At 42.5% G+C, this 26696-nt stretch overlaps 1 protein-coding gene across 13 annotated transcripts in view; it reads right to left on the bottom strand.

The window, feature by feature from the left end:
* BIN1 (bridging integrator 1) overlaps nucleotides 1-17199 on the bottom strand; it is a 93299-nt gene extending 76100 nt beyond the window's left edge. For 4 of the 13 annotated variants that reach the window (XM_068195465.1, XM_068195470.1, XM_068195462.1 and 1 more), the window contains exon 1: nucleotides 17010-17199. In XM_068195465.1, the coding sequence (XP_068051566.1) occupies nucleotides 17010-17093 (84 nt within the window). In that variant the 5' untranslated portion in view covers nucleotides 17094-17199. The remainder of the gene's footprint in view (nucleotides 1-17009) is intronic. The other 9 variants (XM_068195467.1, XM_068195469.1, XM_068195472.1 and 6 more) reach the window with 3 other exon arrangements.
* Between the last annotated feature and the right edge of the window lie 9497 nt (nucleotides 17200-26696).

The raw sequence follows: 26696 nt of genomic DNA on the forward strand, positions 1-26696 counted from the left end.
AAAATCTGCACTGAAAACTGCCTCTGCCACAGATGCACTGTTTAGTTTTGTACAATTATGCCCTTCTGCATCATTACCTTTCCTTTCTGTCACAGGGGGGCCAGTATTCTCACACAGCTTCCAAGGAAGCATGATATAAAAAAAAAAAAAAATCAGGTGCTTAATTTAAGAATTCCAAGCATTTTCCCTTACCACTGCTGGGGCCATTGTGTATGGTAGCACTAAGCTCATGCAAGATAAGATTTCTGTCAGGTAGACAAGTCCAGCTGGCTTCTTCAGCTCCTGCTGAAGGAGATAAAGATATTGATTATATTCCTGGCTCTCTTTCAGCCTTCCAGGTTTGAAACACTGGGTAATGGCGAGGGTGGAACAAAAAACTGTTTACTTCTGCAACCTTGAGTCAGCTTTGCATAGGCTACATCTCAGCCACACAGGGGTTTTTCCTTCTAAAAAGAAAGGATATCAAGTAAAAAAAAAAAAAAAAGTGAAAACCAGTCTAGAGTGTTCAAAAGAACATTCCCAAGTGGTCATTCTCAAAGTGAGATTTCCTGCTTGGGCAAGACAGGATTGAAGCATCCAGGATGCACAGATACTGGTCCCAAGATATACTAACACAGGTAAATAAACACAGCTATTCCAACCCTTCTCTTTTTTTCCTGCACCCACATGTTACTAGCAAGAACTAGTTCTGAAGCCCAAAGAAATGAGTTGCACTGGTGCAACATGCCCCAAGTAGAAAGCACAAGGACAGGGGAACTGACTGACCTCACATCATCTGCTCCTCTCCTCACCCCTGCAAGACCCTCCCAGACAAGTCACAGTTGATTGAACAAAGGATATCCTGACTTGTACCTTTCTTTTCTTTACAAAAATGGCAAAATCAATCCAAGCATGACTGATGACTAGAAGGAAAACTAGAGAGAATGACAGCAACAAACAGAAAGCAGATCAATGGGTTTTAGTAAGGAAGCTGTAGAGCCAGACAGCAAAGGCAGCAGAAAGCACTACACATGAATTTTCATCTCTCAGCCTGTCACCACAAAAACAGATTCTGTTTTCATACATTTTCCTCATGTTTCCAACAACTTGTTAACATCCCTGCTAATCCTGGCCACAGTTTCGGGATAACACACTAAAAATCCATCTGGGTCGGTACAGGCACGTGGGGTTAGAGTAGCAGGGGTACCATCACTACTGGAGACAATATCCTGTGAATAAAAATATCAGAAGGTTACTATACTCAGAAAACTAAGGGAGGCAGCAGCAGGAGGAAGAAATTAAAGAATAGTTTGTTGTCTCAACACACAGCCTTTTTCCCACATTTTAATCTCCCATCATCCAGAGACTCCTTACAGGTGAGTGTTTTAAACATTGCACAGGTGTCTGCACATCTTTCAGACCCCAGGTTTCCCCTTTTTGCATCTTCCCCAATAGCTTCACCACAGAAAAAAATCTTAGGGATGGAAGGAAGGAACAGGGTGAGGGGGGACAGGTGAGGGAGGGAACAGGAAGGACTTACAAACAGCCCAACACCAATAACCAAACCTACAGTAACAGACCAGAGCAAATGAACAATGCTCTTTGCTTGAACAGCTTTCCCTCCAACTCCAACCCTACTTTTTTTTTAAAAAAAGAAAGGAATATTACTCAAGTCTTTTGATTTTCCACGTGGGAGGGAGCTGATTTTTACGTTACAAAGTCATGTCTTAGTGCCATAGATCCACCAACAGCTCAAGGAAGAGCAGAGGAGGAAGCTCTGAAGGCAGCAGGTTCTAAACATGACAATTTTACCTCCAAAAACAAGTACCTTTTTTACCAGAAGAAAAAAAGCTTTTTTTCTGTTCTCCATTCCATGAAACAAGGAATTCGTCATCCCTTAAAACAGACACCTGGCTCCTCAGCACCAGGAGACAAAAAAAACCACAGGAATAATTCTTTTTTTTTCTGACCCCTTCAATCCTTGCCACTACTCATTCTGGCTAAAAATATCCATCAAGGCTTTTGATACCCTTCCATACCTAGAGCATGTCTGGCTTCGGGCCCATGCCATCCCTGGGCTCGAAGAATGTGCTGCAGGGTTCCTCCCTGAACACAGGTCAGCTGTCCCCTTCCTTCCCATCACTGCAGGCTGGCAGGCAGACACTGCAGGCTCTCAAGAAGGGCTTTATTTCCAAGGCCTGCCACTCCACTGTCCCCTCCTGGTTTTCATTAACAGCTCCATTCATGATGGTGAAACCTTAACTCACCCAGACAACCAAGCTGTGTAGCTGTTCCTTGCTGACCGGGGCCCAGGATCCGTGTCTGCAGGGCTCTGAGGACAGGCACGGGGCACACTGCACAGGCAGCCTCCGCCAAGGGCAGCAGTGGGGTTAAGAACCTGTTCAAGAGCAGGACTTGGCCCCCACCAACACCTGCTGCAGAAAAGCAAGGCAGATCATCACACTCTAGGGATTTCTTTGGCAATCCTTTTCTTTCCTGTCCTTCTGAAAGTAGCACTTTTTTAGATAAGAGCTGGCACTAGTGCCATTTCCCCTAAAGCAAAAAGCCTTCCCTGGAAGCCCCAGTCCAGCCCTCACTCTCTCCTGTTCTTCATTACCCCTGGTGCAGCTGGACTACTGTTTTTCTATTCAGCTCCCTAAAACTCATTTGTTCCTTTTACACAATCAGATCTCCTGTGACAAGGAGAACATTTCCATTCCCTACCTCAGCAGCCTGTGCAACTCCCAACCCAGTGTGCTGCTCTCAGACACTGAGCACCAAAAGGTTTCAGATGGCCAGGCCACTCCTTCACCCCCTTCTGCCCCTGGGCCTCCTCTGCCCACCACAGACACGGCAGCTCCTCACCGAGCCTGCCCACCCATGGATGGCAGAGCATCCAACTGCCTCCCATCGGAGATCCCCGTGTCCCACCAGGTGGGACTCTGCTCCTTCCACCATGGGAGAGGGCTGGAGCTAGGAAACAGAGGTTTTAGAGCAATTCCAGTATAGTTTCCAAGATTTGGCAGGGCAGAAGGATCTTTTATTTTTCTTCTGTTTTATTCCAGAAGACTTTACTGGGTGCCTCAAACATCACCACAACTCACTGGTGACAGTTTTAATGACACAACTTCCCACAAGCACCTTACTATCTGTCTCCTCAAGTTCTTCAGGGCAGAGCAGCTCCCCAGAGCTGCTTCTTTGGTTGACTTTTTCCCAAGCAGAACTGCACTGTTTTGCTAACAAGTCTGCCAGGTCAAATTCACCTTCTGAGCACCTCTCCCTTCTTTCCTTCCTCAAGTATCCATTAATTCCCATTAATCCACCCTCCTGGATAATCAGAATAATGCTCTTTAAACATGCAACACAGGGTAAAGCCACTCTCTGTCTGCAAGTTGTGTTAGAGGGCATGGTGACCCTGCAGGTAATGTGACTGGGAATATTATGCTCCAGAGCTTCCCAATAATCCATTTGTGGAGAGGGGTCCCCAGAGCAGGACACGACTACTGCAGAAAAGGCACTTTTGCTGAGTCTCCTGGCATACTCAAATACACCTGGCTAAACAGCAACTTACTGCAGTCCCAAAACAAAGTGTTCCCTCCCCTCCTCCAACCACCCTGGACAACATCTCACCTAATTTAAGAGTGACATTGGATGAATCACTTCTGTCTGTGTGAAAGAAAATCATCTTGAGAAGAGCTGGCAGCACGATTTTCCCCTCCTTGCCTGGTAAATTGTCCAGGTCATTAGCAGCCACACCATACAGCACTTGTCAAAAAGTCAGTGCACTGGAACACCAAAGGAGAAGACACTGGGACTCTTCACCATCACAACAATCTGCTTTTCTGCCTCCTTGACCTTGGAGCAGGAACTGAAAGAAGGAGGCTTTGCAGGAGAAACCAAACTGGTGCACCATGAACCAGCAGAAATGGAAAGCTGCTGCCAGCACCTATCAAATACCTTGGAATTAAGGGGCAGGGAACTGTAACATCATTTAATTATCTTTTGTCCCAGGAAAAGAGCCAGTCAGATTTCATCAATCGGGGCTGTTGTATCCTCATCCCTCATTCCCCCTTCTGTGCAGTAAGTCACAGTCAGCTCACCACACTCATGAACCTGGAAGGGGGGCAGGTTTCCCACCCATTCCTGACAGCCTGAGAACCTCAGACTGAGTGAATTCAACAATCAAGGATAAAGTTTTTCATCCAACAGTAAAAATTGATTTTTTTTTTGCTGTCGTTTGACATTATAAACAAAACAAACCAAATTAGATTATGACATTAACATTAAGGATGTGGCTTCTTACATAAAAAAACCTCAAGTGACTTTCAGAAGTGACTGAGATGTAGCACTAACCTCTGAAACTGCTCCAACAACAACAAAAAGGCCAGTGCAAATGGGAGACTGGCCCAACAGCATGTATACAAAAAGCCAGCTTTGGAAATAGGTGAACAGTAGTAGTTTGACCTAAACTGAAACCCGAGTAGAAGCAAAGATCTATCTTAAAGTCTGTATTTGCTGTCATAAGAGAAAATTAATGCGCCTTCTCTATGCCTGATATCAGCTTTTATAAGGATCACTTTTCTCTAGAAAACAGCCATACTGACAGCTTAGGAAAACACAAGAACAGATCTCCAGGATGCAAGAGTTATTTTCCTCAAAGCAATCTACAGCATGTTTACAGAAAGATACAAATAAACCCCCGGTTCTCCGGATGTTTTGCACGCACTCTTTGCACATGGCCAATCAGTTAAGATGAAAGGTTCTTTTACCTGCAAAACCACAGGCTCAAGCCAAGCATCTCCTCTCCCACGGAGGGCACTCAGAGACAAGACAAACCTCGAGATGGTGAACTGGCTGGTGTGCAGCTAGTACTGACACAAATCCTGACATTCCAGGATTTTTCTTATATGAAGGTTTTTGTCCCTTCACTATGTTCAACATTTTAGGTTGTTTCTCCCTCGCTCTTCACCCACAGTTTTTGGAGTTTAGCTCCTACCGTCAGTCAAGTCTAAATTAAGTGATGCTACAGCAGGAGTGGGGCTGTGACAGACAGCATGGAAAAGCAATTCCCTGTCTCCCTGGCAGGATGCTTGGTCTCTGCAGTCACACTGTGCTACACTTGCAATGCAGTTCAGTGTCTGCCTACCCCGAGGCCACTCAAGCACTTCCAAAAGTAGGTTCCTTTTCAAGGCTCCTCCTACATTAGTCGATTTATCTTAATACTCCTTTCTCTCTCATTTCTTTAGGTCATTTTGCATTATGCCTGCTGTGCAGGTACAGCCCAAGGACTGTGTTTGTACTCCAGCATGAATTCTCAGTTATAACCAACATTATATAACAAACTGAAACAAGAGTTATTTCTTGTTTTTTTTTTTTTTCTTTCTTAAGTATCTCTATGTTCCCACCCTCCCATCCATCCCCAAATATTCAACTGATAGGTCACGCTCCCTCCAGGTCTAACTTACTCTGTTATTTAGTCGACTTTTTTCTCCCTTCTATAAATGCATGAGCTTGCCTTGCTAAATAAAAGCTTATTGTGAAAAAAGTACTGGGTTTTATTTATTTATCTTTTCCTGTTCTTTACAGATTTTAGCAGTTAAAAAGAAAACATAGATATTTCCCTCTTCTATCCTTTACTCTTCACACTCCCCCTCTTCATTTATCTTCAAGGACATGAAAATATCCTTTTTCACCACCCAGGCTTTTGAGAATAAAAACAAATCCTGAAAAATGTGATTTAAACTTCACTTCCCATTTTTTCTTCATCTGTTTTATAGCCTTCAGTCAGGGGTTCCAGAGAGCCAAAAGATAAACTAAAGAGAACATAAAATTAAGAAGTTGGGTGCTAGCTACAGGTCTGGTTGAGCTGAGCTGGGACAGAGGCCAATGCACCAGCTCAGGCACCATCCCACCGCCCTGTGGTTCTGTGGACTGCTAGTCTTTTCCCTGTTCCCACACTTTTTGCTGCCCTCTAGTCCCCCATCCAGAATTTACCATCAAAACTACCCATGAGAGGAGAGATTTAAAAGAAAAACAGGTAAAGCAGCACAACCAGAGGGTTGATAATGGAGCAGCAGAATGCAGAATAGAGGAGAAAGAGGTGCAGCTAGAGATGACACATCTCAGTGGCAGAGGTGGTTTGAGAGTGATGTGAAACAGCTGCCCCAGCAGGAGTAGCTGGGTCAGTTTAAACTTCAGTCTGTAAAGGCAAGACTTTATTTAAGGCAGGCAGATGGAGACACAAAGAAAGTGCTCCAGCAGCAGAAGACAGGGCAGCAAGACAACTATTCAGAAGTGGTCACTTCTCCCACCAGAACACACCCAATGCCAGAATCAGGCACCTGCCTCAGGAAGTGTGGGAGATTGAGAATCTTAAGAGCTTATGCCAGAGTGGCCCAGTTCCTGAGGTGCTGAAAACACAGCTCCACCAGGAGACAGGCTCTGTGAGGGTCAGCCTCAGTCTGTCAAGTCTGGGTTGCACAAACTGCACACAGGTACCACTCTGTGCCTGGGGCACATCACTGTCCCAGAGACAGACCACTGACCCCTCAGCTCTCAGGTGTGCTGGTGACACCTGGCCATCTGAACCATATTTGGTTGTATGCCTAAATCATAACTTTGGGGGCATTTTTTTTCTACTTGGTTTGACCTTATTCAAAGCAGGCGGCCAAAAACACTGCATTTCCGAGTTCATGCTATTCAACAAAGCAAAAACTGGACAGAATATGTATCTATCAACATCCTAAAAATAAAGCAGGAGGAAATTTCAGTCTCGAGAAAGAAGGTAAATTTCCACTCTCCCTTCTATCTGCCCCAGCCTTAAGCAGACACCAAACAGAGGCCAAAAAATGTGTCACAACTGTGGAGCTCAAGAGTCACTACATCACAGTTCTGTAGTTAATAAAGCCAAACAGCATCATTTAATCCAGCTGGCATCAATGTGACATTCCAGGCAACAGGACTTCAACAACATCAATGTCTATTATTTGGGTAGGCATTTAACATAGCTTAATTAAACCCTATCTATAGCCAACAGTAACACTAGCAAGAGGAATAGATAGTATAAATAGTGTTGTTTGCACAAATTCCCCTTCTCAATTCCTCTGCCTCCTCCTCTGCAACACTCACTTTAAATGCTGATACTTTTGCAAGAAGTATTTTTATTTTTACACAGGCCCTGATGCAAAATGAAGCAACCAAATCAGGAAAAAACATAAAAGGCATTTGAGGCCATGACTGAGCTGGAGAGAGACATAAAGGAGCAGGTGCATGCTAGGAGGGAGGGGGCCAAAGAGCTCTTACAAGGCAAAACAATGTTAGGGGGGGGACTCCAGAAGAGACAGGCTGGATGCAGAGCCCTTAAGAGGCCAGTAAAGTTACCTCACAGGTTCACAACCACCTTGCTGAACAACAATGAGAGTTTCTCAAGTGCAGGACAGATCTGGAACACGTGGCATGCACAGTGGGGCACAGGAAAGACATGGGCATCTGGATCAGCTATTGCAATTCTCTGAGCTGGAAGGTGATAGCTGCAAGGGATCAGTCATGGGGGGGATTTCGGAACAGTGCCCTCCAGGGCCAGGCTGAGTTACAGAACGTGGTTTGTCCCATCAAAGTGTGAACATATGGATCAACAGATGATCAATTAACTACTCTTGGTTCTTCCCTAGCAGCTTTTGCACAGCTCTTCTCCTTTTCACCCAAGAGGATTGCTTTTCCTTCAGCAGAGCTGAAGGGCAAGGAACAGCAAATTAGAGAACCAGGCTTGATAGGACAAGTCCTCTGGCTGTGGATGAGTGTTAAGTCCATCAGCTTCTTTGCCAGAGCACTTGTTAAGAATCTGGGCCACATCAGTTTTGGAGAGGAAAATCACCACAAAGTGCTCCTCAAAGAGCATCCTCAAAAATGAAGGCCTCAACTGGAGACTTGAGACTGCCAGCTCAGGAGACATTCCAGCTCCAAGTCACCTTCATCCAGCATGACAAAGCAGCTCTTTTAACCTACTACATCCACAGCCTCATGGTAAGGGCATCCAGCCCTGATAACATACACTTCCTCCCTGAATTATTTATGGCCACCAAGAGTCATGGAATAAGGAGAGCAAAAGCTTCCAGCTTGGCAAAAACTTCTAGTCTGGCAACTGACTCTGATATCCATTCAGAGAGAAGTCCCAGACCATGAGCAATTGGGTGCAGCACACCATTCCAGAGCTCTATGATTGATGGATCACGTCACCCTTCTGACTCCCACCACAGTCAGGTGTCCAAACCCTACTGTCCCAGCCCTGCACAGAAACTGTTCTTCCTCTCCAAAGAAAGACAATCTCTTTTTCCACTTTCCACAGCTATTTCCACAAAAATTTTACTGCTCAAAAACAGTCCTGAACCTTTGCCTACAAAACAATTCACATCAAACTTCTGCAAAAATATCTGAAAACCCTTTTAAGTCTTTTGGAATACACTTTTACTGAAACAAACCAGAATCACCTTTATTAACTGAGACTGTCCAATATTTATATTGGAATTGTTTCAGAATAGGCAATGGCCTTTTTTGGCAATACATAATGCAATCACACTGCAGATACTAACAAATAATCATACTGACTGCATGCAGGATGTAGGAAACATTATCAGAGTGAGTACATCCTTTTAATAACTCCACTTTATTAACACACAATTAAGCTTGGCCTTTTACAATGGCTGTCCAGCCTAAACAGACCAAAAAAAGAAAAATCCCTAGTATCCTTCTACTGCAGAGGTCAGTTCAATACACTGAAGAATGGCCATTTCACTCCTCTGCTGAGGAAACTGTACCTTAAGGAGCGTTTCAGTCAGGACCCGAGTGTATTTCCTGCCTGAATGTTTTTACACTCTCCTTGAGCACTGTTCCTCTTATGGAAGCTGCCATCTCTCAACAGAATTTTTCCAAAAACATTTTCAAGCAACCTTTGAAATATGCTGTCCCTCAGTACAATTACTCAAAACCCTTCTGTGCCTCATGACACAGACTCAACACCTGGACCAAGGGGTCATGTTACACCCACAGTGGGGACAGACAGTAGCTCTCCAAGACAACACTTTACTGCCTGAAAATTCAAAATTTTTGAGCTGAATGTTCAAATTCCAGGACAGGAATTCCCTGCATTTTTTAAAGCATACTTTTTTCCCCCTCAAGTTTTTCCCCATTTTTCCCCACAATCACTGTAGAAGCAGGAATAAGGAAATAAGGTTGGCCCTTCCACACTCAAGACTCACAGAGCTGGCAGGATCAAGACTTAAGTAGTTATAACAACTTACAGGAATGGTTAACCTCGCCTGCAAGGGTACTGGAGAGCTACAAGACTAGCATATCTGTTAAATAAAGAGATGCAGTGATCTACATTGTTTTCAAATGTCAGTCTTTATACCTCCTTGGTAAATTTTACATCTGGTGCTGGCACTGTCCCAAGTAAATCCAATGGGAAGAATTGCTATTTCACTCTGCAAACACCATCCAACTCAGTTCTGAGTCAGTTAAGTCACACATTATTGTTCCTGGCCTGATAAAATGTGCAATCACGCCAAGTAGTACAAAGGAAAAAAAAAAAAGTGTTAACACTTTTAGCTGTGTCTTCAAATACTGTAGTTTCTGTACCACTGAAGTTCTTTCTATCCCTGCTGGCAAACAAGCATTCAGCTCTAACACAGTTCCAAAGCAGAGTATTAGCAATTGCCCAGTGAAAAATGTTTGCACTTCAGCTGTATCAACTTCTAATCTCCCTCCTGAAGAGCTAACTTTGAAAAGAACTGAGAAACGAATGTGGCTCTTAAACCAAGTTTAACAAGAAGTTCTAAACCTATTTAAAATAAACAAACCAACTACAATCAATACAGAATTACCAAAAAATAAAGAATTTCAGAACAGGTTACCAGCTTTCTGAAACTGCCTATCAAAACCTTGCAGAGAGGGCAGCACTTCTGCATATCAAGAGATTAAATACAGCCCATGATTTTCACAGAGGGATTAGTTGCTATTAAGCACTGCTTTCTCCTTATTGGTGAAGTTTGCACTCTCCATCCTGCCTGGCAGCATATATTAAGAACAAAGTGCCACCCAGACTTCTTTCTTATAAAGAATGGGACAGAAAGAAAGGCAACACTGTCTGGCTTTCAGGACTCTCCAACAGCACTTCTGTGGAAATGCTGACTTTCAGAAACTTCAACCTTCCAGCCACAGGTCTGAGTAAAGCTCACTCCAACCCAGCCTAAACAGTAGAAAATTCTATGTTGCACATATGTACTGGCAGACATCTGAGCAAACACAGTACCTATTTCTCATTTCATAAAGCTGCTTCATAGTGATTCTGTGAGACCTCTGTCCAGGTCTGTGAATGCCCCAAGCTCTGGGTTCCAAGTTTGTCACAAAATTCAACTCCCTGCTCTGGCAAACCCTTCCTAAATGCAAAAATGCAAGCTCCCAACATAAAAAAGGAGAAACCCAGAAGAAGAAGGAGAAAGAAAAAAAAAAAAAAAAAAAAAAAGCAGGTTGAAGACTTTCTATTCCCTTCCGTTCCTTCAGATCACAAATCCACAAATCTAAAGAGAACTATTAAGTCTACAGAGAGGTACTTTCTGAGTAGCAGCTAAGAAACAAAACTATACAAGCAAGTAGGCATGATGACACAAAAAAAAAAAAAAAAAAAAAAAAAAACCCACACCTCATCAATCCTATTTTCTGCTAATACACACATTTCAAGTTTTTCTCCAGGAATGTGGCACAGGACCTACCCTGCAGTACTTGCCAACTTCATGAAGATCAAATGGCTTCAGAGGCTAGGAAAGTGCCCAGGGGAACCTGAACAGTCTGAGGTCCACCAGCCACTTGGATGCACCTGCTGAAAAGACACCTGACAAGATTTATGCATCCCCTGTGCCACTGCCAATAGCTCAGGCAAATGTGCAGAGGTTCCTCTCTCCTGTTCTGACAGTATTAAGTACTCAACTAAAACCACATTTAAAATCGATTTTGACTAGTGAGACAACGGGAATTACTTTCTTCTCTCCCCCAACCCCTTCCTGTGAGAGATGTCCCATTTTATCTCAGCAGTAGGGATGCCAGAATGGTACAGGTTTGCTGGCACTAATGCATTCAATATTGCAATTGCTGGAGAAACCCAAACTCCCTCAAGAGAATCCTAAAACACAGCCTGAAGTCAGAATAGACCTTTTTGCACAATTCTACCTGCCAGCAGTGCTCCAAGGAAACTTCATTCATATTTTAATGTTTGTTCCCTTTTCATTGCTCTGGGGTAGAGAATGCACAGTCTCCTGGTCAACATTAATACAGTCTTACCCCCATAAGAAGCCGCTGGTCTGCACACCCTGAATGTGTCACTTAGGGGGCTGAGCTGTGGCCAGTTCAGGGTGACAGACCTGCCTGTCCTGCTTGGCAAATTGAGTCTGGCTTTGTGATCATGTCAGGTTGCCAGCAGAGAACTTGTGGGAAGACAGGCTGACCCCTCTGTGTACAGGTAGACGGCCAGGACTGTAAGATGATCCTTGCAAAGCTGCAGAACTCGCACCATGGGCAGCTCAGGTGTCTGGTCACCATTGCAACAGCGGAAAAATATAGCCACTCTAATACCTGTTAACCTAAGGGACCCTCTTGTCATTCCAAATGTTCCAAAGCTCTAGAACCAGAGCTTTATTATACATTTGATCCCAAGCAATAGGGTCTTGTGTCTCTATCTAAAGAGTCACGAACAAAGGAAAATTTGTGTTATTCCCAAAGGCCCCAGTCCAGTTAGATGCTGAACATCTAAGGCTGCACCCAGCTTTCCCCAATGGCTTGGCTACAGCCATGTCATTTGCTAATCACAGTAAAGAGCAATCATGACATTGGAAAGAAAACAAACATCTGTGCCTGGAAATACAAACCTTGCCTAAGAGCAGGCAGGATAGAGGGAGAGGCCAGCCAAGCTTTGATGTCACCCCCTGAGAGATGAGGTCGGTGACACTCTGTATGGCCTACAGCTTCTTTAAAAGTCCACAGAGAAAAGAGATCTTCCAGATCCTACTTCATAAACCAGATTTCACAAGAACTGCACTGAAGAGGACTGTTTGCAAGACAAGAACTTCCAGAGAAGATAAATTGACAAGGAATAGGGTTGGGCCTTTTCCAGTCAGAAAATTCATCCATCCATGAGATTCTGCTTCATATAAGAAATCTGTTGCCAATAGCCAGACAGAAGGGCACCTTCAGTGTGGCACTGTAAGTGCCCTGCCAATCAAACCATTCCATGGGCAAGGAGACATGTGGAGCCTGGTTTCCTATTTCACCTCCTCCCTGTACCATGCAGATGACCTGATACCAGTTATACAGTCTGAGCTCATAGTGGAATCATCTGAACACTAGGGGCATTAATTCAGATCTTCCTGCTGTATCCAGTGCCTGTTTTCCAGCAACCTTTAAGCATGAAGTACCTTTGAGACTCTATCCATCCCCTAAACCCTGCATTCTTAAAACAAGCTAACAGACATAAAGTAAAAAGCCCTGTCTTTGACATCAGGGGAGTCCCTCAGGAAAAAAAAAAAAAAAAAAAAGGCAATTTTCCTGCCAGATCAGTAGGCAAACAATACTTGTAGCTCTTCAGGCTGTTTGTTCTTCACTGGCACAACAAGGCAGACTGCCACCACACCATCCTACCCTATGCAAAGGCATGAAAGAACCATAGAAGCTTTGCAGAGACACAAGGATCCTGAAGGAAAACCAGTAAGAACTTCCCTCAAGTAGGTAGATTATTACTTCTCAATAAGAGAGCTTTCTGCATCTACCATTTTTATAGAAAGACTCTCTCCCCACCTGCAGTTTCTACAGAGCTGGGAGTCTCTGACAGGTGAATCCTGATAACAGCTGTATTTAAATTTGCTTTAAGGTCCTTGGGTACTGCTCATTTGTATGGTCTCTCACCTGCTTCAACAGGGCTGAAATTTTATTCCAGGTGTTTTCTCCTGTAATGCTCCACCTATTGGAGCTTGACTTAGAAGGAGGAAAAATGCCTTATCAGGGCAAACTCAAAATGCAAACCATGCCTCCTGCAAACCCAGTTCCACCCAAACCACAATCTGTGAGACCAAGACTACAGCCCAGCCTCCTCGGACTGTGCAGCCAGAAGAGAGCAGAAATTTGCTCTGACAGATGGTTTAACCAGGAAAACTTCAAACACATGTGGGTAAACATCAGTGGAATTAACAAAGCCAAGAACAGAAAACAGAAGTGACATTTCGTGGCAACAAGGCAAGCTAGAGTCTGTGACTATAAACAGCAGTCTATGCCCTAAATGTGACACCCTAACACAAGGGAGTTTGGATTTCCAAACTAAACTTTGCCAGGTCCCACGTGGAAAACAAAGCCTTTCCCTTTGGTTAGGGATGGAGAAGGAGAAAAAGGGGTGCCTTGGTTTGTTGGTACATCAGAAGAAAGCCATGACAAAATACAGCAGCCTGTTCATGTCACAGAAAACAGACTCCTCATTTTGCCCAGCTTTGTAACAAAAAGAGAGACACCACCACTACTAGAGGATAAGAACTCCCCACTCTCAGTCTAAGTAAAAATAAGCTCATTCCTTTCTACTCCTCTCCACACAAAAAAAAAAAAAAAAAATCTCCCAAGGGAAAAAAATAAGTCTTTCTTTCAGGTGTCAGTCTTACAGTTCATCTCCTCAGACAAAGCTATCAGTCTGTATGCAACTTAAATCAACAGTTGATGCCCATGCAGCCCAGAACATCTTTACACACTGAACCTCTGCCTAACATGCAGAAGGAAACAAAGAGCCTGATCCTGTGACAAGGACCCTCACTACCAGCCAAGCGACTAAACCCCAAGTCATTTGCTCCCCAAGCTCAGATCCCTGCTGGAACTTCAGAGGAGTCATCCTCACCCCAGGATAGCATCAAGTCACCAAGATGCTGTTTGAATTTTTTCAAACAGAAACATGCATGTAGACACATGCAGAAACAGGACACTATTAGAGCAAAATGGGAATTGTGGAAACTGGGGAGATTTTTAAAATTTTAAAAAGTGTTAAGCTAAAACACAAACTTTAACCAAGAAAATGGATTACAGACATAAAGAACAAAAAAATCTTCATAGCCTCACTGGAAAAGTTTAAAAGAGCTGCAAACACTAGGCTCCCTCTAAGACACCATGACACTGGGGGCATTACATTTTTACTCAAATTTAAGAAGTTTAGAATTATGAGAAGTCCAGAGCTCAACATCTCAGTCTGAAAATCCTTCAGCTAAATTTAGGAGGAACAGATCAGGATTTCCAGTCTAAATATCCTAATTAGTTGAAAAAGTTGATGTGAGTTCGAAACAGTTGCATGAGTTCCTTCTGCAAGGTGTGTTCCTATGGATAGCAGCATCAACTTTGCTACATTTCACTGGACAACCGGTAAGTTATAGCCAAGTATTGTACTTGAGGCTGCCTCTGAGTAGAGATGGAGGTTAAACGGGTGTCCACCCCATTTGTAAAAAGCACAGTGGACCATTCCATCGTTTATTTCCTGTGGAATTGCTCAAGTGTCTTCCAAAAATAGCCAACAGTTTTGCTGAAAGGCTCAAAACAAACAGCACTTCTGAAGGAATATCTTACATAGTTTACATAATAGGCATCTCAGAAGGGGAAAAAAGGATGTGTACAATGTTTCAGTGTGAATTTCGCACTGAACAAAAAGACATCATTCTTTGCTTAGCACAAGGCTGAAATTCACCAGGAAAAAAACTGCTGAGGTCAAAGCCTCAGGGCTCAAGCTAAGAGTGAGATATTCTCAAGGAAAGAACTTTTTTATCCTTGAAACAAATCAGAATATGATATGGAAAAGGAAAATTCAGCTTGTTTAAGCCTCAAAAAGGAGAAGTTCAACCCTAGCCAAAATACATTCACGAAAATCTAACACATTTTTAAGTTGCTACCAGATCCACCCCTACACACCTTGTATTTTATTATTTAACACCTGGTCCTTATCTCCTGACCCACAGTTCACCCTTCCTGCTAAACACAGTGTCTCAGTTTATAACTACACACGACAAGTGTAGAGTGCCATAACCACTGGCCCTTCCACATCACTTTATATTCAGCTGTATCTCTCCTGACAAACCTGAAAGTTAGCACTAAGATATTCCTCAGTGAGAGTCTGTCCTTCAGACAGACAATGCTTCACAAGAGAAGAATCCTTACAAACAATCCTGTAGCAATATGAAGAAGCAAGTCAGATGACAAAGCAAGCAATGCCATTTTATTCTTTTTCTGAGAGCCCAGAGATTAAAATTGTATTGTTTGCAGCAGGGTAACAACAGCTGAAGGGTCTAAAATTTGCGCTAGCAAGTGCTTTGGGGTTGCTTTCCTTTCCTCCTTAGAGGAAACCAAGCTGTGTTTTTCTCTTCCCAAAGAGACAAACAACTGTTTTCAGATCGTGCAAATCGCCTGCAATACACAGCTAAGTCTTGATTATTATTGTCATTCCCATGTCCCCAAACACCACCAGGGCATGAGCAAGGAAGTGAGCTAGATCAACAGTTGACAAATTTGTGGAAAATCCTTCCTAGGAAAAGAACCTGTGTATGTTCGATAAGAGACAGGGCAGGGCTTGGCAGGACACACTTGGTTCCAAGCTGCACCACTAAATACAATAACTCCATCAGCAAGCCCAGGAGCTCAGCCTCTACCACCTCCCCTAATGTTAACTACAAATATGGTTGCCATCTGCTGGCTAACACAGAATGAAGTTCAGCATCTGTGACGAGTTCAAGGTGGACCAGATTCCCTGGCCTGTCCCCTCTGTTGGAACAACAGCAGGATAAAAAAACCACAGATGTGGCCATGCTCACTCTTGTGTACAGAGTGAAGCCAGGACCTTGCTGCTGCAGCTCCATACTGCATCTGGTAGTCATTGGGGTGTTTTTCACAAGCAGTCGGAGAAGTTCAAGGGATGCTCCTAGTCTCAGTAAGTGAGCTAAAAGTAGAGGATGCAGCATGGGCAACATCAAATCCAAGAGGTTTGTGCTGCCATTCTGGCCCAGCAGCGTCAGAGACTGGTGCAAGGCTCAGGCTAGCACCGCATTTAATCCCAACCCTCCTAGATTAAATCTAGCTGCTAAAGATAACTCCCAGGGAACACGAGCAGCAGTGGGCAGATCTGCTCGCCCGCCCTCCCTCAAAGATGCACCAGTCCTTATTCAGTCAATGCCATCTCACAGCAAACCACTGAAAACCAAGACGAGCGTGCCCGCAATAAAAGCAGCTGATCAATGTCCCTGCGTAAAACGCCCGATAATCCCTACACAGAGCAGGCATCTGGCATCAGATGCAGCATGCCAGAGAGATGAACAGGAAAAGTATCCATTGCATATTCCTGGCCCCTTCTGCTGGCACACGGGTGGGCGGAGAGCAGCGAAAGGGCTCCCGGGATTCAAAACTCCCCCCCTCTCTCAGCAGACCGGCACAATCTTTAGAGGCCGTATGGCTTCGGCTGAGCCACCATTCCAAAACGAGGAGTTCAAGGTCAGTACAGCAAGCAGCGACTATCACGCGATGCTGCTGGAAGATAAGGGGCAAGGATCCATCTCCTTTCCCTCACCATCTTTGAGGTTACGCATTTAGCGCTATGGCAAAATACAGAACCGCTCTCGAAAATGCTGCATAAAGCACAACCTAAAAGCCACAAGGAAAGGTCTCCTCCTGTTGAGACAATAAGCATCTGCGGATCCAACAGGAGCGTGCGGCGCTCCGTCCTCGCCGGCGCTCCCGGCCGAGCCGATGCCGTGTTTCCGCAGGCGGACGGACGGTGAACCCTCACCGCTCCCACAGGGATACTCGGCATTCTCAGGACGCAAAGGGGCCCCAGTTCCGCAGGCAGGGAAGGCAGCTGCCACCCCCCCGCAAGCACCCACTGCGAGACGCATCCCTGCTCCGGGGAAGGCTGTCATCCCCGGTACCCGCGTCCCCCCCTCCCGGCCCCGCATCCCGGGGATGCCCGCCGTCTCCCCTACTTTCTCCTGCGCCCGGGTCAGCTTCTTCTGGACGTTGCTGGCGATTTTCCCGGCTGTGACCCCCTTGCTGCCCAGCTCGGCCATCTTGCCTCCTCTTTTTAACGGGCTGCAAGCGACGGACCGGCAGGAAGGGGGGGAAAACCCGGCGGGCAGGCGATGGCCCCGGCCGTCACCGCCGCCGCCCGCCCGCCGGCCGCCTTTTAAAGGGATAGTGCTGCCTTAAAGGGACAAGGATGGGGGCAGGTTTTGGACGGGCTTCCCCCACCCTGCCTGCCTCCCGCAGGTCCCAGAGGAAGCCAACAGGGTGGGAAAGCCTGGGAAGCATCGCAAGGGATTAATCTTAGGTGGCGGAATGAGTTTGCTGCCGTCTTTCATCCCGCAGCAAAACGACACTCTTGTTTTAAGATACCTGTACCGCTAATTGTTATCGCTGATTGTTCAAATTCATAGGACAAAGGTACGTTTCAAATTACTCACGGATCTTCACAAGCACAAAGGGGAAGCTTAATTCCTTAAGGAAGGGCACCTGGAAGTGAATCAAACCCCTGATTTTAAAAGGTGACATGAAATTTCAGAAGATTCCGACCTTTAATCATGGAATTATTAAGGTTGGAAAAGACCTCTCATGTAATTGAGTCCAACCATTACCTCAGCATCATTGTGTTCACCACTAAACCATACCCCAAGTACCACATTCCCCCACTCTTTGAACACTTCTAGCGATTTCACCATATCCCCAGGCAGCATATTCTAATGCCTGCCCACTCTATCAGTGAAGAAATTTTTCCCTAGTATCCAATCTAAACCTCCTACAGCACATCCTGAAGCCATTTCTGCGACTTGTTACCGGGGAAAAGAGAACAACCTCCACCTTTCTACAATCTCTTTTCAGGTAAGTACAGAGAGTTATAACATCACAGCTGAGACAACTACGATAACACAGAGCATCACCATACAATTTCAGAAGGCTTCAACCCATACAGAGTAACACCTTACCTCATCAGAAGGCTCCCAGCATCTTCTCCTCTTGTTCTTTAGCCCAACCTTTTATATTCTTCATCTTATATGCTTTACACCCGTGTGCCCTCTGTTCCTTTGGTGGTTGGTCAGTGCCCCTGGGCACTCCATGGCTCATTGCTGTCAGTGCTGCTCACCTGCTTCTCACAGCTGTGCCCACTGGGGATGAGGCTGGGCCACAGCCCCACTCCCAGTCACCACAAACTCTGTACCTACATTATGAGGTCTCCCCTGAGACTCCTTTCCTCCAGGCTGAACCCTCCCATCTCCCTCAGCTGTTCCTCATGGGACTTGTGCTCCAGACCTTTCACTAGCTTTATTCCCCTTCTGTGGACCCACTCCAGCACTTCAGTGTCTTTCCTGAATTGTGCAGCCACAAAACTGAACACAGGATTTGTGGTGTGGCCTCACTGGTGCCAGGTACAGGGAGATGATCACTGCCCAGGTCCTGGTGGCCACACTGATTCCATTTCTGATGCCATTAGGCACAACACCATTGGCCTTCCTGCCCACCTGGCTTTGGTTTTGCTTTGCTAGATCTACTGGGCAAATACCTTTTGTGAAACTGTATTTCTTTACACGTCAGGACAGAGTTCTGTTTCCTGGAGTACAGGAAGCCACCTCAGTGCTGTTATTCACATCCTAATTCTTAGCCCCCAAGCTTCCCTCAGTACCACGCACCAGGGCCTGGGCAAGTGGTGGGGAAGCTTCCTTCCTTCCTATCCTGCTTCTGCACACTCATCCCAGTTCTTTGTGGGAGCCTGGGACTATGTGCATTCAGTACCCAGTACAGTACCAACCAATCCAGTGCTCTGCAGGAAATTGAGACATATAACAATTACCTTTTATATAACAATTGAATATAGCAATTAGCAATACATTTGCCTTTATTTAAGATGGAAACACCTACTTTAATTCAATGATGGGACCAAAAGCTCCACGTGTCTCCAGACCATTTCACACAGTCATTATTTTTCCAGATGAAAACTGTTATCTCCAGTTTCACACACAGGAAGAGTGTAGCATGCACTACTGCAATATAAAGCAACAGATAAATGTTGAAGGTGATAACTTAAGAGAGCTAGGCCAGGTCTTCCAACATATATGTCATTTATTGTTTCCCTTTTCTGCTTCAGTACTGTTTCTGTTCATTCAGAACAGAAAATAAAAATAATTAAAATAAAAACAATTTTCTTGCCAGAGCTCTTAGAAACTGTGAGCAGAGAAGCTGTCAACACTTCTTTGTAAGGCTTCATGAGACAGTGCCTCTGCATTTCTTTCCTGTTTTGACAATGGCTTTTTTTAATGACAAAACCTTCATTCAGAATCTAGTTTAAATCCATGGTATACTTCAATTGTGTTAGTAGACATACTGTTCCCATTTAATAAAATACTAGGGCACATGTTCCAGTTGTGTGTAAGAAAAGTGCAGTGATACTGAATGTACTCAGTGTGTGACTACCCATGATGCCAATCTGTATTGCAAACTGCAAATTTATTCAATTCCTTCCTGGTCTTACATTTAGTATTCATCTATCTGTAAGATTAGCATTTAGTATTAATTTAGTATTCGTTTTCTGTAGTATTTGTCCCAAAGGCATCTGATTTTTTCCATAATTTCAGCCTTACTAGTTATTTTCATATTACCTTTCTTCTGGGGTATGATCTGCAATTTTTCTCTCACCCCCACCTCCCCCGCCTTAGCTGAGTTTTTAAGGTGGAAAGATGCACATGTGGTTAAACATTTGTAACATCACGTTTAAAAGAGCAGATGTTTCAGGGTCAGAACACATTCCTCTCTACCCTACCTCATATATTTGCTTCTGCTTAGGTCTTTTCTTCAGTGGAACTGGTTTTGAGGGGATTTTTGTCTGATTACGTCCTTTCAAGTGAAAAGCAAATTAGCTGAGAAGAGAGCCCACAGCAAACATCAGACAACTGTGAGACAAAAGCAGCCAGACACACATGTTCACCACAATGAAAAATGATGACAAACTGTGTACCCTTTAAAAGCTGGGATTAACAGCAAGTATCCACCTCTCAGCATGAGTCATTTCCCAGATATTTCTGTACTTGATTGGATCAGCACCAAAGCTGCAAAGCATTTGCCGGGCTCCAGGTGTGTTGCAAAAGGTACTCCCCTGGCATGACCCACATATTATGAATGGCCATGCAACTGAATGACCATGTAAGCCATTTCAGTCAGGTAATATATGCAGGAGGTTGTTGCTTTGTGAAGAAGAAAGGCTTCAGTCTCATATCTATCCACCATTGTTCTGTTCTTAAGCTTACTGTGCTTTACAAGGTTATAAATGTAAATAATTTCAATTAGACTGCAGTGCAATAAGGTAGTAAGAAACATACAGGCTAGTAACGTAACGCTTTTATATTTGTTTATGCTTTGTGTCATCATGTGACAGAGCTGTCAAGCCTTTTGGAAGCCATTAGTGACAGATTCTGCACAACTGGAGTTAAAAGAAATCAACTTAATGTTTATGAGTATTACCTGCAACGACATTAAGTTCAATATGTGCATAGCTGTCTAATGTATTCTAACACTGGACCCCAGAGCACTTCATTTTGCCCAGCTGTAACCAGCTAAACGTATTTAATTTCAGCTGAGTCACCTTGGCTCCTTTTATAGTCAAAAGGGAGAAATCCATATCTCCAAAGGTGAGGAAAGGCAAAGCAGAAAAAAAACCCTTCCCCCTGAGCTACAGAGGGAGATTAGCTGGATAGCTTAAATAGCTGAAGTTAAGAAAACCAGATGGGTTATGAAACCCACCTGTGGTCCATCTCCCTGGTGACAGGATGACTCATTGCCACAGTTCAGAGGGAAGAAGCAAATCTGTCAAACACTCCAGCACAAACAGGCGTATTTAACACGTACATACCCACCACTGCTTTCTTATGGCTCTCTTAATTGATTAATGCTCTAGTCAATAATAACTATGTTAGGCTTCAGCCCCATAAGTGCATTTAGCTTCTCAGTTGTCTCATTAAAGGGAGATGAACTGTTCACCTGCTTATAATTAAACATATGCTTAAATGTTCACTGGCTTGGAGTCTATTATTTTGTAGCTTAGGTACAATTTATTCCCTTCATTGCACAAATTGTTGTTCCAGCTCTTTTTTTCATTATTATTAGTATTCCTGTTTTGCCAGTTTTGTCCATCTGGGAGAAGGATGTTTTCTTCATGATTAGAAGAATGATTGCAAAGAGTGATTTCAGCAATGTATCCATTCACTTTTTTTTTTCCGACTTTAACCTTTTAATTGTAGTTTGTGGGTTTAAAACTACAAGCTGTGATAATCAAAATTTTCCGTGCTACTGATGGCAAAATCTTTCATAATACAATTCATTTAAATAAAATAATTCTAAAATTACAGCGGTAGTGGTTTCTACTATTCATGGAACTAGAAGTATGTATTCTCTGCTCCAGTTACAAAGAAGATTAAAAGCCAGTTAAATTGATTTTTGTTTCTTTTCTGCAAGGAGTTCTGATTTTAAGTGTATAATTACAGTTTTTAGAAAACATTTTGTAGCGTTCAATTAATTAAATGTTTATGGAAAATAGAAATATATCATTATTGAACTCTTTAAATTTTTATATTTATACTAAATAATATTCGCAGTAAACAATTTGAAGAACTCTAAAGCCCTTTACCCAAGTACTTATATTATGCAAAATGGGTCTATTTCAATCACAGTTTCTTGTAGCATTCAAAGCTGAAGTTCAGCTATTAAACAAGCTCGATGTTCAGATCTGTAGTTTTGTTCTAACTGGCTGTAGCACTACAGGTCAGTTGGCCTCACTCCCTGCCAGCACCACTCTGGCTTTAGTGATGTCAGTGGAAGGACTAACTTGAGACAGTGGATCCAACATCTGGAAAACAACAAATTGCACTAAATATACTATGTAACAAAATCTATTCAAGTTCTAACTCCAACCTTGCCCACCTTTTTCTTTCCATTGAAGATCATGCATTCTTCTGGAACAGCATTCCAGAAGAGCTTGCAAAGGTGACTTCTGTCTTTTCTTTTAACCTGATAACATTGTCAGGGATAATTTGATTATCAATTTCACTATTATCTAGTTTGCTTTAGAATTCCTTTCTGACTGACTATATTCTCTTGCAAACTCTCCCTTTGTTCTCCAATAGATAGGTGCAAGAAAGAATCAGGAAGCTTCTGCCATAAAAATAATAGTTAAGAACTTGCTTGTCCTTTAAAACAAGAGCAACATGAAAGAATTTTGATTTAAAAATAGTGTCCAAAGGTGTTCTCTCCCACATTTCTCAGACACTCAATTCCTGTTGAATCTCTCCATTATCTTTTATGGGAAACACAAGATGGTAACCAAGTTACTCTTCTCATGCTCTAAACATCCAAAAAAAAAAGACCAAAAAAACTAATTCTATAGCACCTGGAAGGCTTCAAAGCTGAGAGCTTGCCTGTCTAGTCCAGACTCACCTGTTCAGAAACAGGGAGAGGCAGGAAATAAAATTACATTAAAACTTTGTCTCATGTCTCATTGAAAACTGTCCTGTGATTGCAAAGCTTGCTTGAATTCTAGGGAATTATGTGGTGCTCATGATGTGCCTTACTGGGACCTCCAAACTTTGGCAGATTTTTCTTCATTTCAAAATTCAGAGTGTATTTCTTTTCCATCCACATACCTGTTTGGGTGCTTGATACACATGCATGTAGCTTTTTTTTTTCTCTGCCTGAATGGATTTAGTCATTACAAAGTGATCTTTGGCCCTGAATTTGTGACAGATTAGCTACCCTTCACTGTATTAAATGAAGTGAGTAAAGAATGGCAATGGTCTGTAAGCTTTGCACAAATATATTTCCAAGAAGCTTATCAAAATTTCTGTGTACCCTATTGTGCAGGAAAACAAGGGATTTAGCAAATATGAAATGATTTTGGTTTTACTTTTTCATTATCATCAGTCAGCAAGGAACATGCGAGTGAATAATGTGTTTCCTTTGGAAAATATTCTGAGAATTCTGGAAGCCTTCCATTATTTATTAAAATATCTTAAAAATCAGGAATAATTATATACTCAAATGGACAGGCCAGTTTATCCCCATCTATAGCTACAGTAGAACATATGGGCCAACTGGTGGAATCACACAAAGGATATTATATCACCAGGATACCATATCAACAGCACAACCTGTCACTGAAATGCAGGAGGTATTTAATATTTTCTATAAAACACACATCCACAAGGTTCCACACTTGTGATAACCATGCCAGGTGGATTATGTAATGGTAACAGTTGGCCCAGTTGCAATGTCTTCCTCCTTGCTTCCCTTTACCAAGAGCCTCATTTTATTTCCTTGGCAACGAAATAGAATGTCTTATTCACTGCACATTACTTACAAGAGCCATCTCTCCTTCAATTACTGCAAGCTTGCTATAAATTCAAATCTTTGCAGTTTTCAAAATTATCCAACTCTTTACTTTTGAGGTTTGAGATTTGATTTTTCAGAAAATAAGGATGGTAACTTTCCAGTCTGGGCAAATCCTATTTTCTGCACATATCTAATAAAACATTGGATACAGTTTATTCATACAATCTATTCTATTTAATAACTACTGAATTTATAATAATGTTTTCCTAGACCTGGATCAGAGGAAAATACAACACAGAAAAATGTAAAAAAAAAATATTCTTACCTGTAACAATTCAGCCATTTCCAGAGCTCTATCAACTCTGTAAAAAGGCTTTCATAAAGATTCAGCAAAAAACAGTGAAGGCCTCAAATAGTTAGAATTAGTTAGAATTGATATATTTCTCATCCCAAATTATGTGATATCATAATCTATCATTCAATGCTGTGGCATCTTCAAGTTTACCTGCCAAATTTGTCAGAGAACATTCACAGTCCTAAAGCAAGCATCCTCTACAGTTTAATGAGTCAAAGACATGTGTATACAGATACCAGGGTCATCTGCATGTAGAAGAATAAACATAAATTTCAAGCTAAATTTCTGCTTTGTTTCCAAACTATGTTTTGAAATAAGGCAACACTACCAGATAAATGAACCAAATGTAGTAAATTGTGAAAAATTTTCTTCACATCACTCACTGCACAAGTGATGGAAATACATGTCATTTCTACTACTGTACTCTGAAAGCCAAAGCACAGGTCTGGAAATGTTGCAGCATCTGAGCATCTTTACTAGGAATTTTCAATACAGGATGTTCCCTCAAAACCCCACCTTTTGGAATCACATGAATAGGTGTCCAGACAGGAAAAAAAAAGTCAAAATCTGAATCACAAAACTCGAAAACCAAAGAAGGGCAGGGGGAATAAAGCCATCACTTCAACATTTTCAATTATTTTAAGGAATTCACAGCCTTGAGTCACAAGCTAAGGAAAGACAAAACATGACACTACTCTCTTGGACATGGAGGTAAAGATAAATTTATTATATATATTGCAGAAATGTGCTGCTTGTAAAACAAGCTTCCAGAAACTGGTAGCAAATTAAAACCCAAAAGGCAACTATTAACAGAGAGCAGTATTTTTGTCTACTTAACAGCAGTAAGTTACATCACAGCAAAACAAAGCAAACTGCATGGATAGGAATAATCTTGCCCAGCATTATCCTCTGGCTGTATGTGTGCTGTCAGAACTTCTGAGATCCTAGATTTAAAACAACCAACCAAACAAACAAAAATATCCCTTCCTAGCATGCCAGCATGATCCAGATTTACCAAGACTTACACAGTAAACATTCAGAAAGGCAAGCAGCCCTACATTCCCTAGACAGAGCAACAAATAGGTACAAGCCTCTTGCAGATCCTACCAACACTACACCAACTCATAGCCTCATAAGGGTGAGGTAATCCTAGAAACCACACAGTTCTTTCCTGCTGAAATGACACATTTCCATTCTATTCAGAAAGATTTTCTCTATGGGGAAGAACAAGAAGGTTTGACCTTGCCATTAATGAAATGTTTCCTGGAGATATTTAATTAATTATCCTATCCTATCCTATCCTATCCTATCCTATCCTATCCTATCCTATCCTATCCTATCCTATCCTATCCTATCCTATCCTATCCATTCACAGCAAACAAGTCTTCATCTTCTTATATAAATATCAGAATATATAAATGGAAATGCATGCAATTTGTGCTTTATACTGAAGAGGATGGAAAAGTGCCCCACGCATGTTTTGATAAAGCTAATCAGATCAGTTATGATATTTTTATTAAAAAAATATTTTACAGATTCCTGTTTGTTTATATGTAATATTAGAGGCAGTTGTTTGGATACTAGTCCCACATTATCTTGCAATTAGAGGTTGCTGTTCATCCCACAGGAATGTCCAGCTGATCACAAAGACTTTATTTACTCACTGCTGTCTTTGATGTATTTCTCTTGCCCCCCCCCCTCCTTGGTTACAATCAGTAGTCACTAAAAACACCGATCACAATCACAAAAACCAACCAAAGAATGTATATTCTAGCTAGCAGTTCTTAACCTTTTATGAGTTGCCATCCCCTTAAAAAAATACTTCAAAAACATTAAAGCATGACAAGCCTTCTTCGTTTTAGTCCTTTACAGATCCTGGAGAAATGAATAATGGATTCTCATTGCTCCCTGGTGCTAACACTAAACATCCCTCTTACCAGTCAAATTGTTCAACATTAAACTTCCAAACTTTAGATGTCAAGTGAATGATGATAACCAATAAAGAGAATGCTTCCATTTGATGCCTAAAGACATCTAAAATTAATGAGCTCTTCTCTTTTTTTTCTTATCACTGTACAGTTACATAATAGTCATAGAAGTAAAGCAAAGGCCTAGGAAGATTTTCTCCTCTGAGAAGTAGCCAATTCAGTGGAAAAGCCTGGGACCTAACCCAGCATGTGGGAAATGTAAGGTTATTCCCCATCCACTATATGTTTTTTCTGTAATTCAATTAATTTTAATTTTACATGAATTGCACAATTGATATTTCATCACTTCTCATGGCAGAAACTCATTAGTAGCCCACTATTTTCTGTTCCAGTAGAAAAAGGACAATGTGTTATTTGTAATTATTTCCTAGCCAAATAATAGCATAAATTTCATTTGGTCTTGCCTATAGTATCGTGTGGTGGAATGCCAACAACAAAAATAATAATGAAAGTACTTAATACTAAATTATACATCAACACAATTGCAGTAATTACAAGCAGTACTCCTGCATTCCAATGTGACCCAGAATCATGACAGATTTAAACATTAAACAAACCTGCAATTGCCAATGAAGCTTTGTCACTCAAGTTGACCCAGTCCCAGAAGATGCAGAAAGAGGAAATCAACACAATGAAGCTGTTCAGTGTGGGCCTAAAATTTACATCCTTGAAAACATACAAACATTATAGACATCTGCTCTGATGGAGCAGCATGGCTGTATTAGATCTTTCCTGCCTCAATTTAATCTGACATAACCAGTGGATGGATAAGTGTAGCCATTCCCTGCAGAGGTGATGACTGATCTCTGCATCACAGGATGAGTTAGAAAGCTTTGCCAGCTGAGATTTATGTCTCAGAAATCTGCAAAGTTGGGATGTTTTGTAACCATTTAAAAAATACAATGTAGGATAGAGGTGAGACAAATGGCTGCCCACACTTTCTGGAGCTGATATCTGTTTAT

Source organism: Anomalospiza imberbis, chromosome 7 (assembly GCF_031753505.1).
Source record: "Anomalospiza imberbis isolate Cuckoo-Finch-1a 21T00152 chromosome 7, ASM3175350v1, whole genome shotgun sequence".
NCBI lineage: Eukaryota > Metazoa > Chordata > Aves > Passeriformes > Viduidae > Anomalospiza > Anomalospiza imberbis.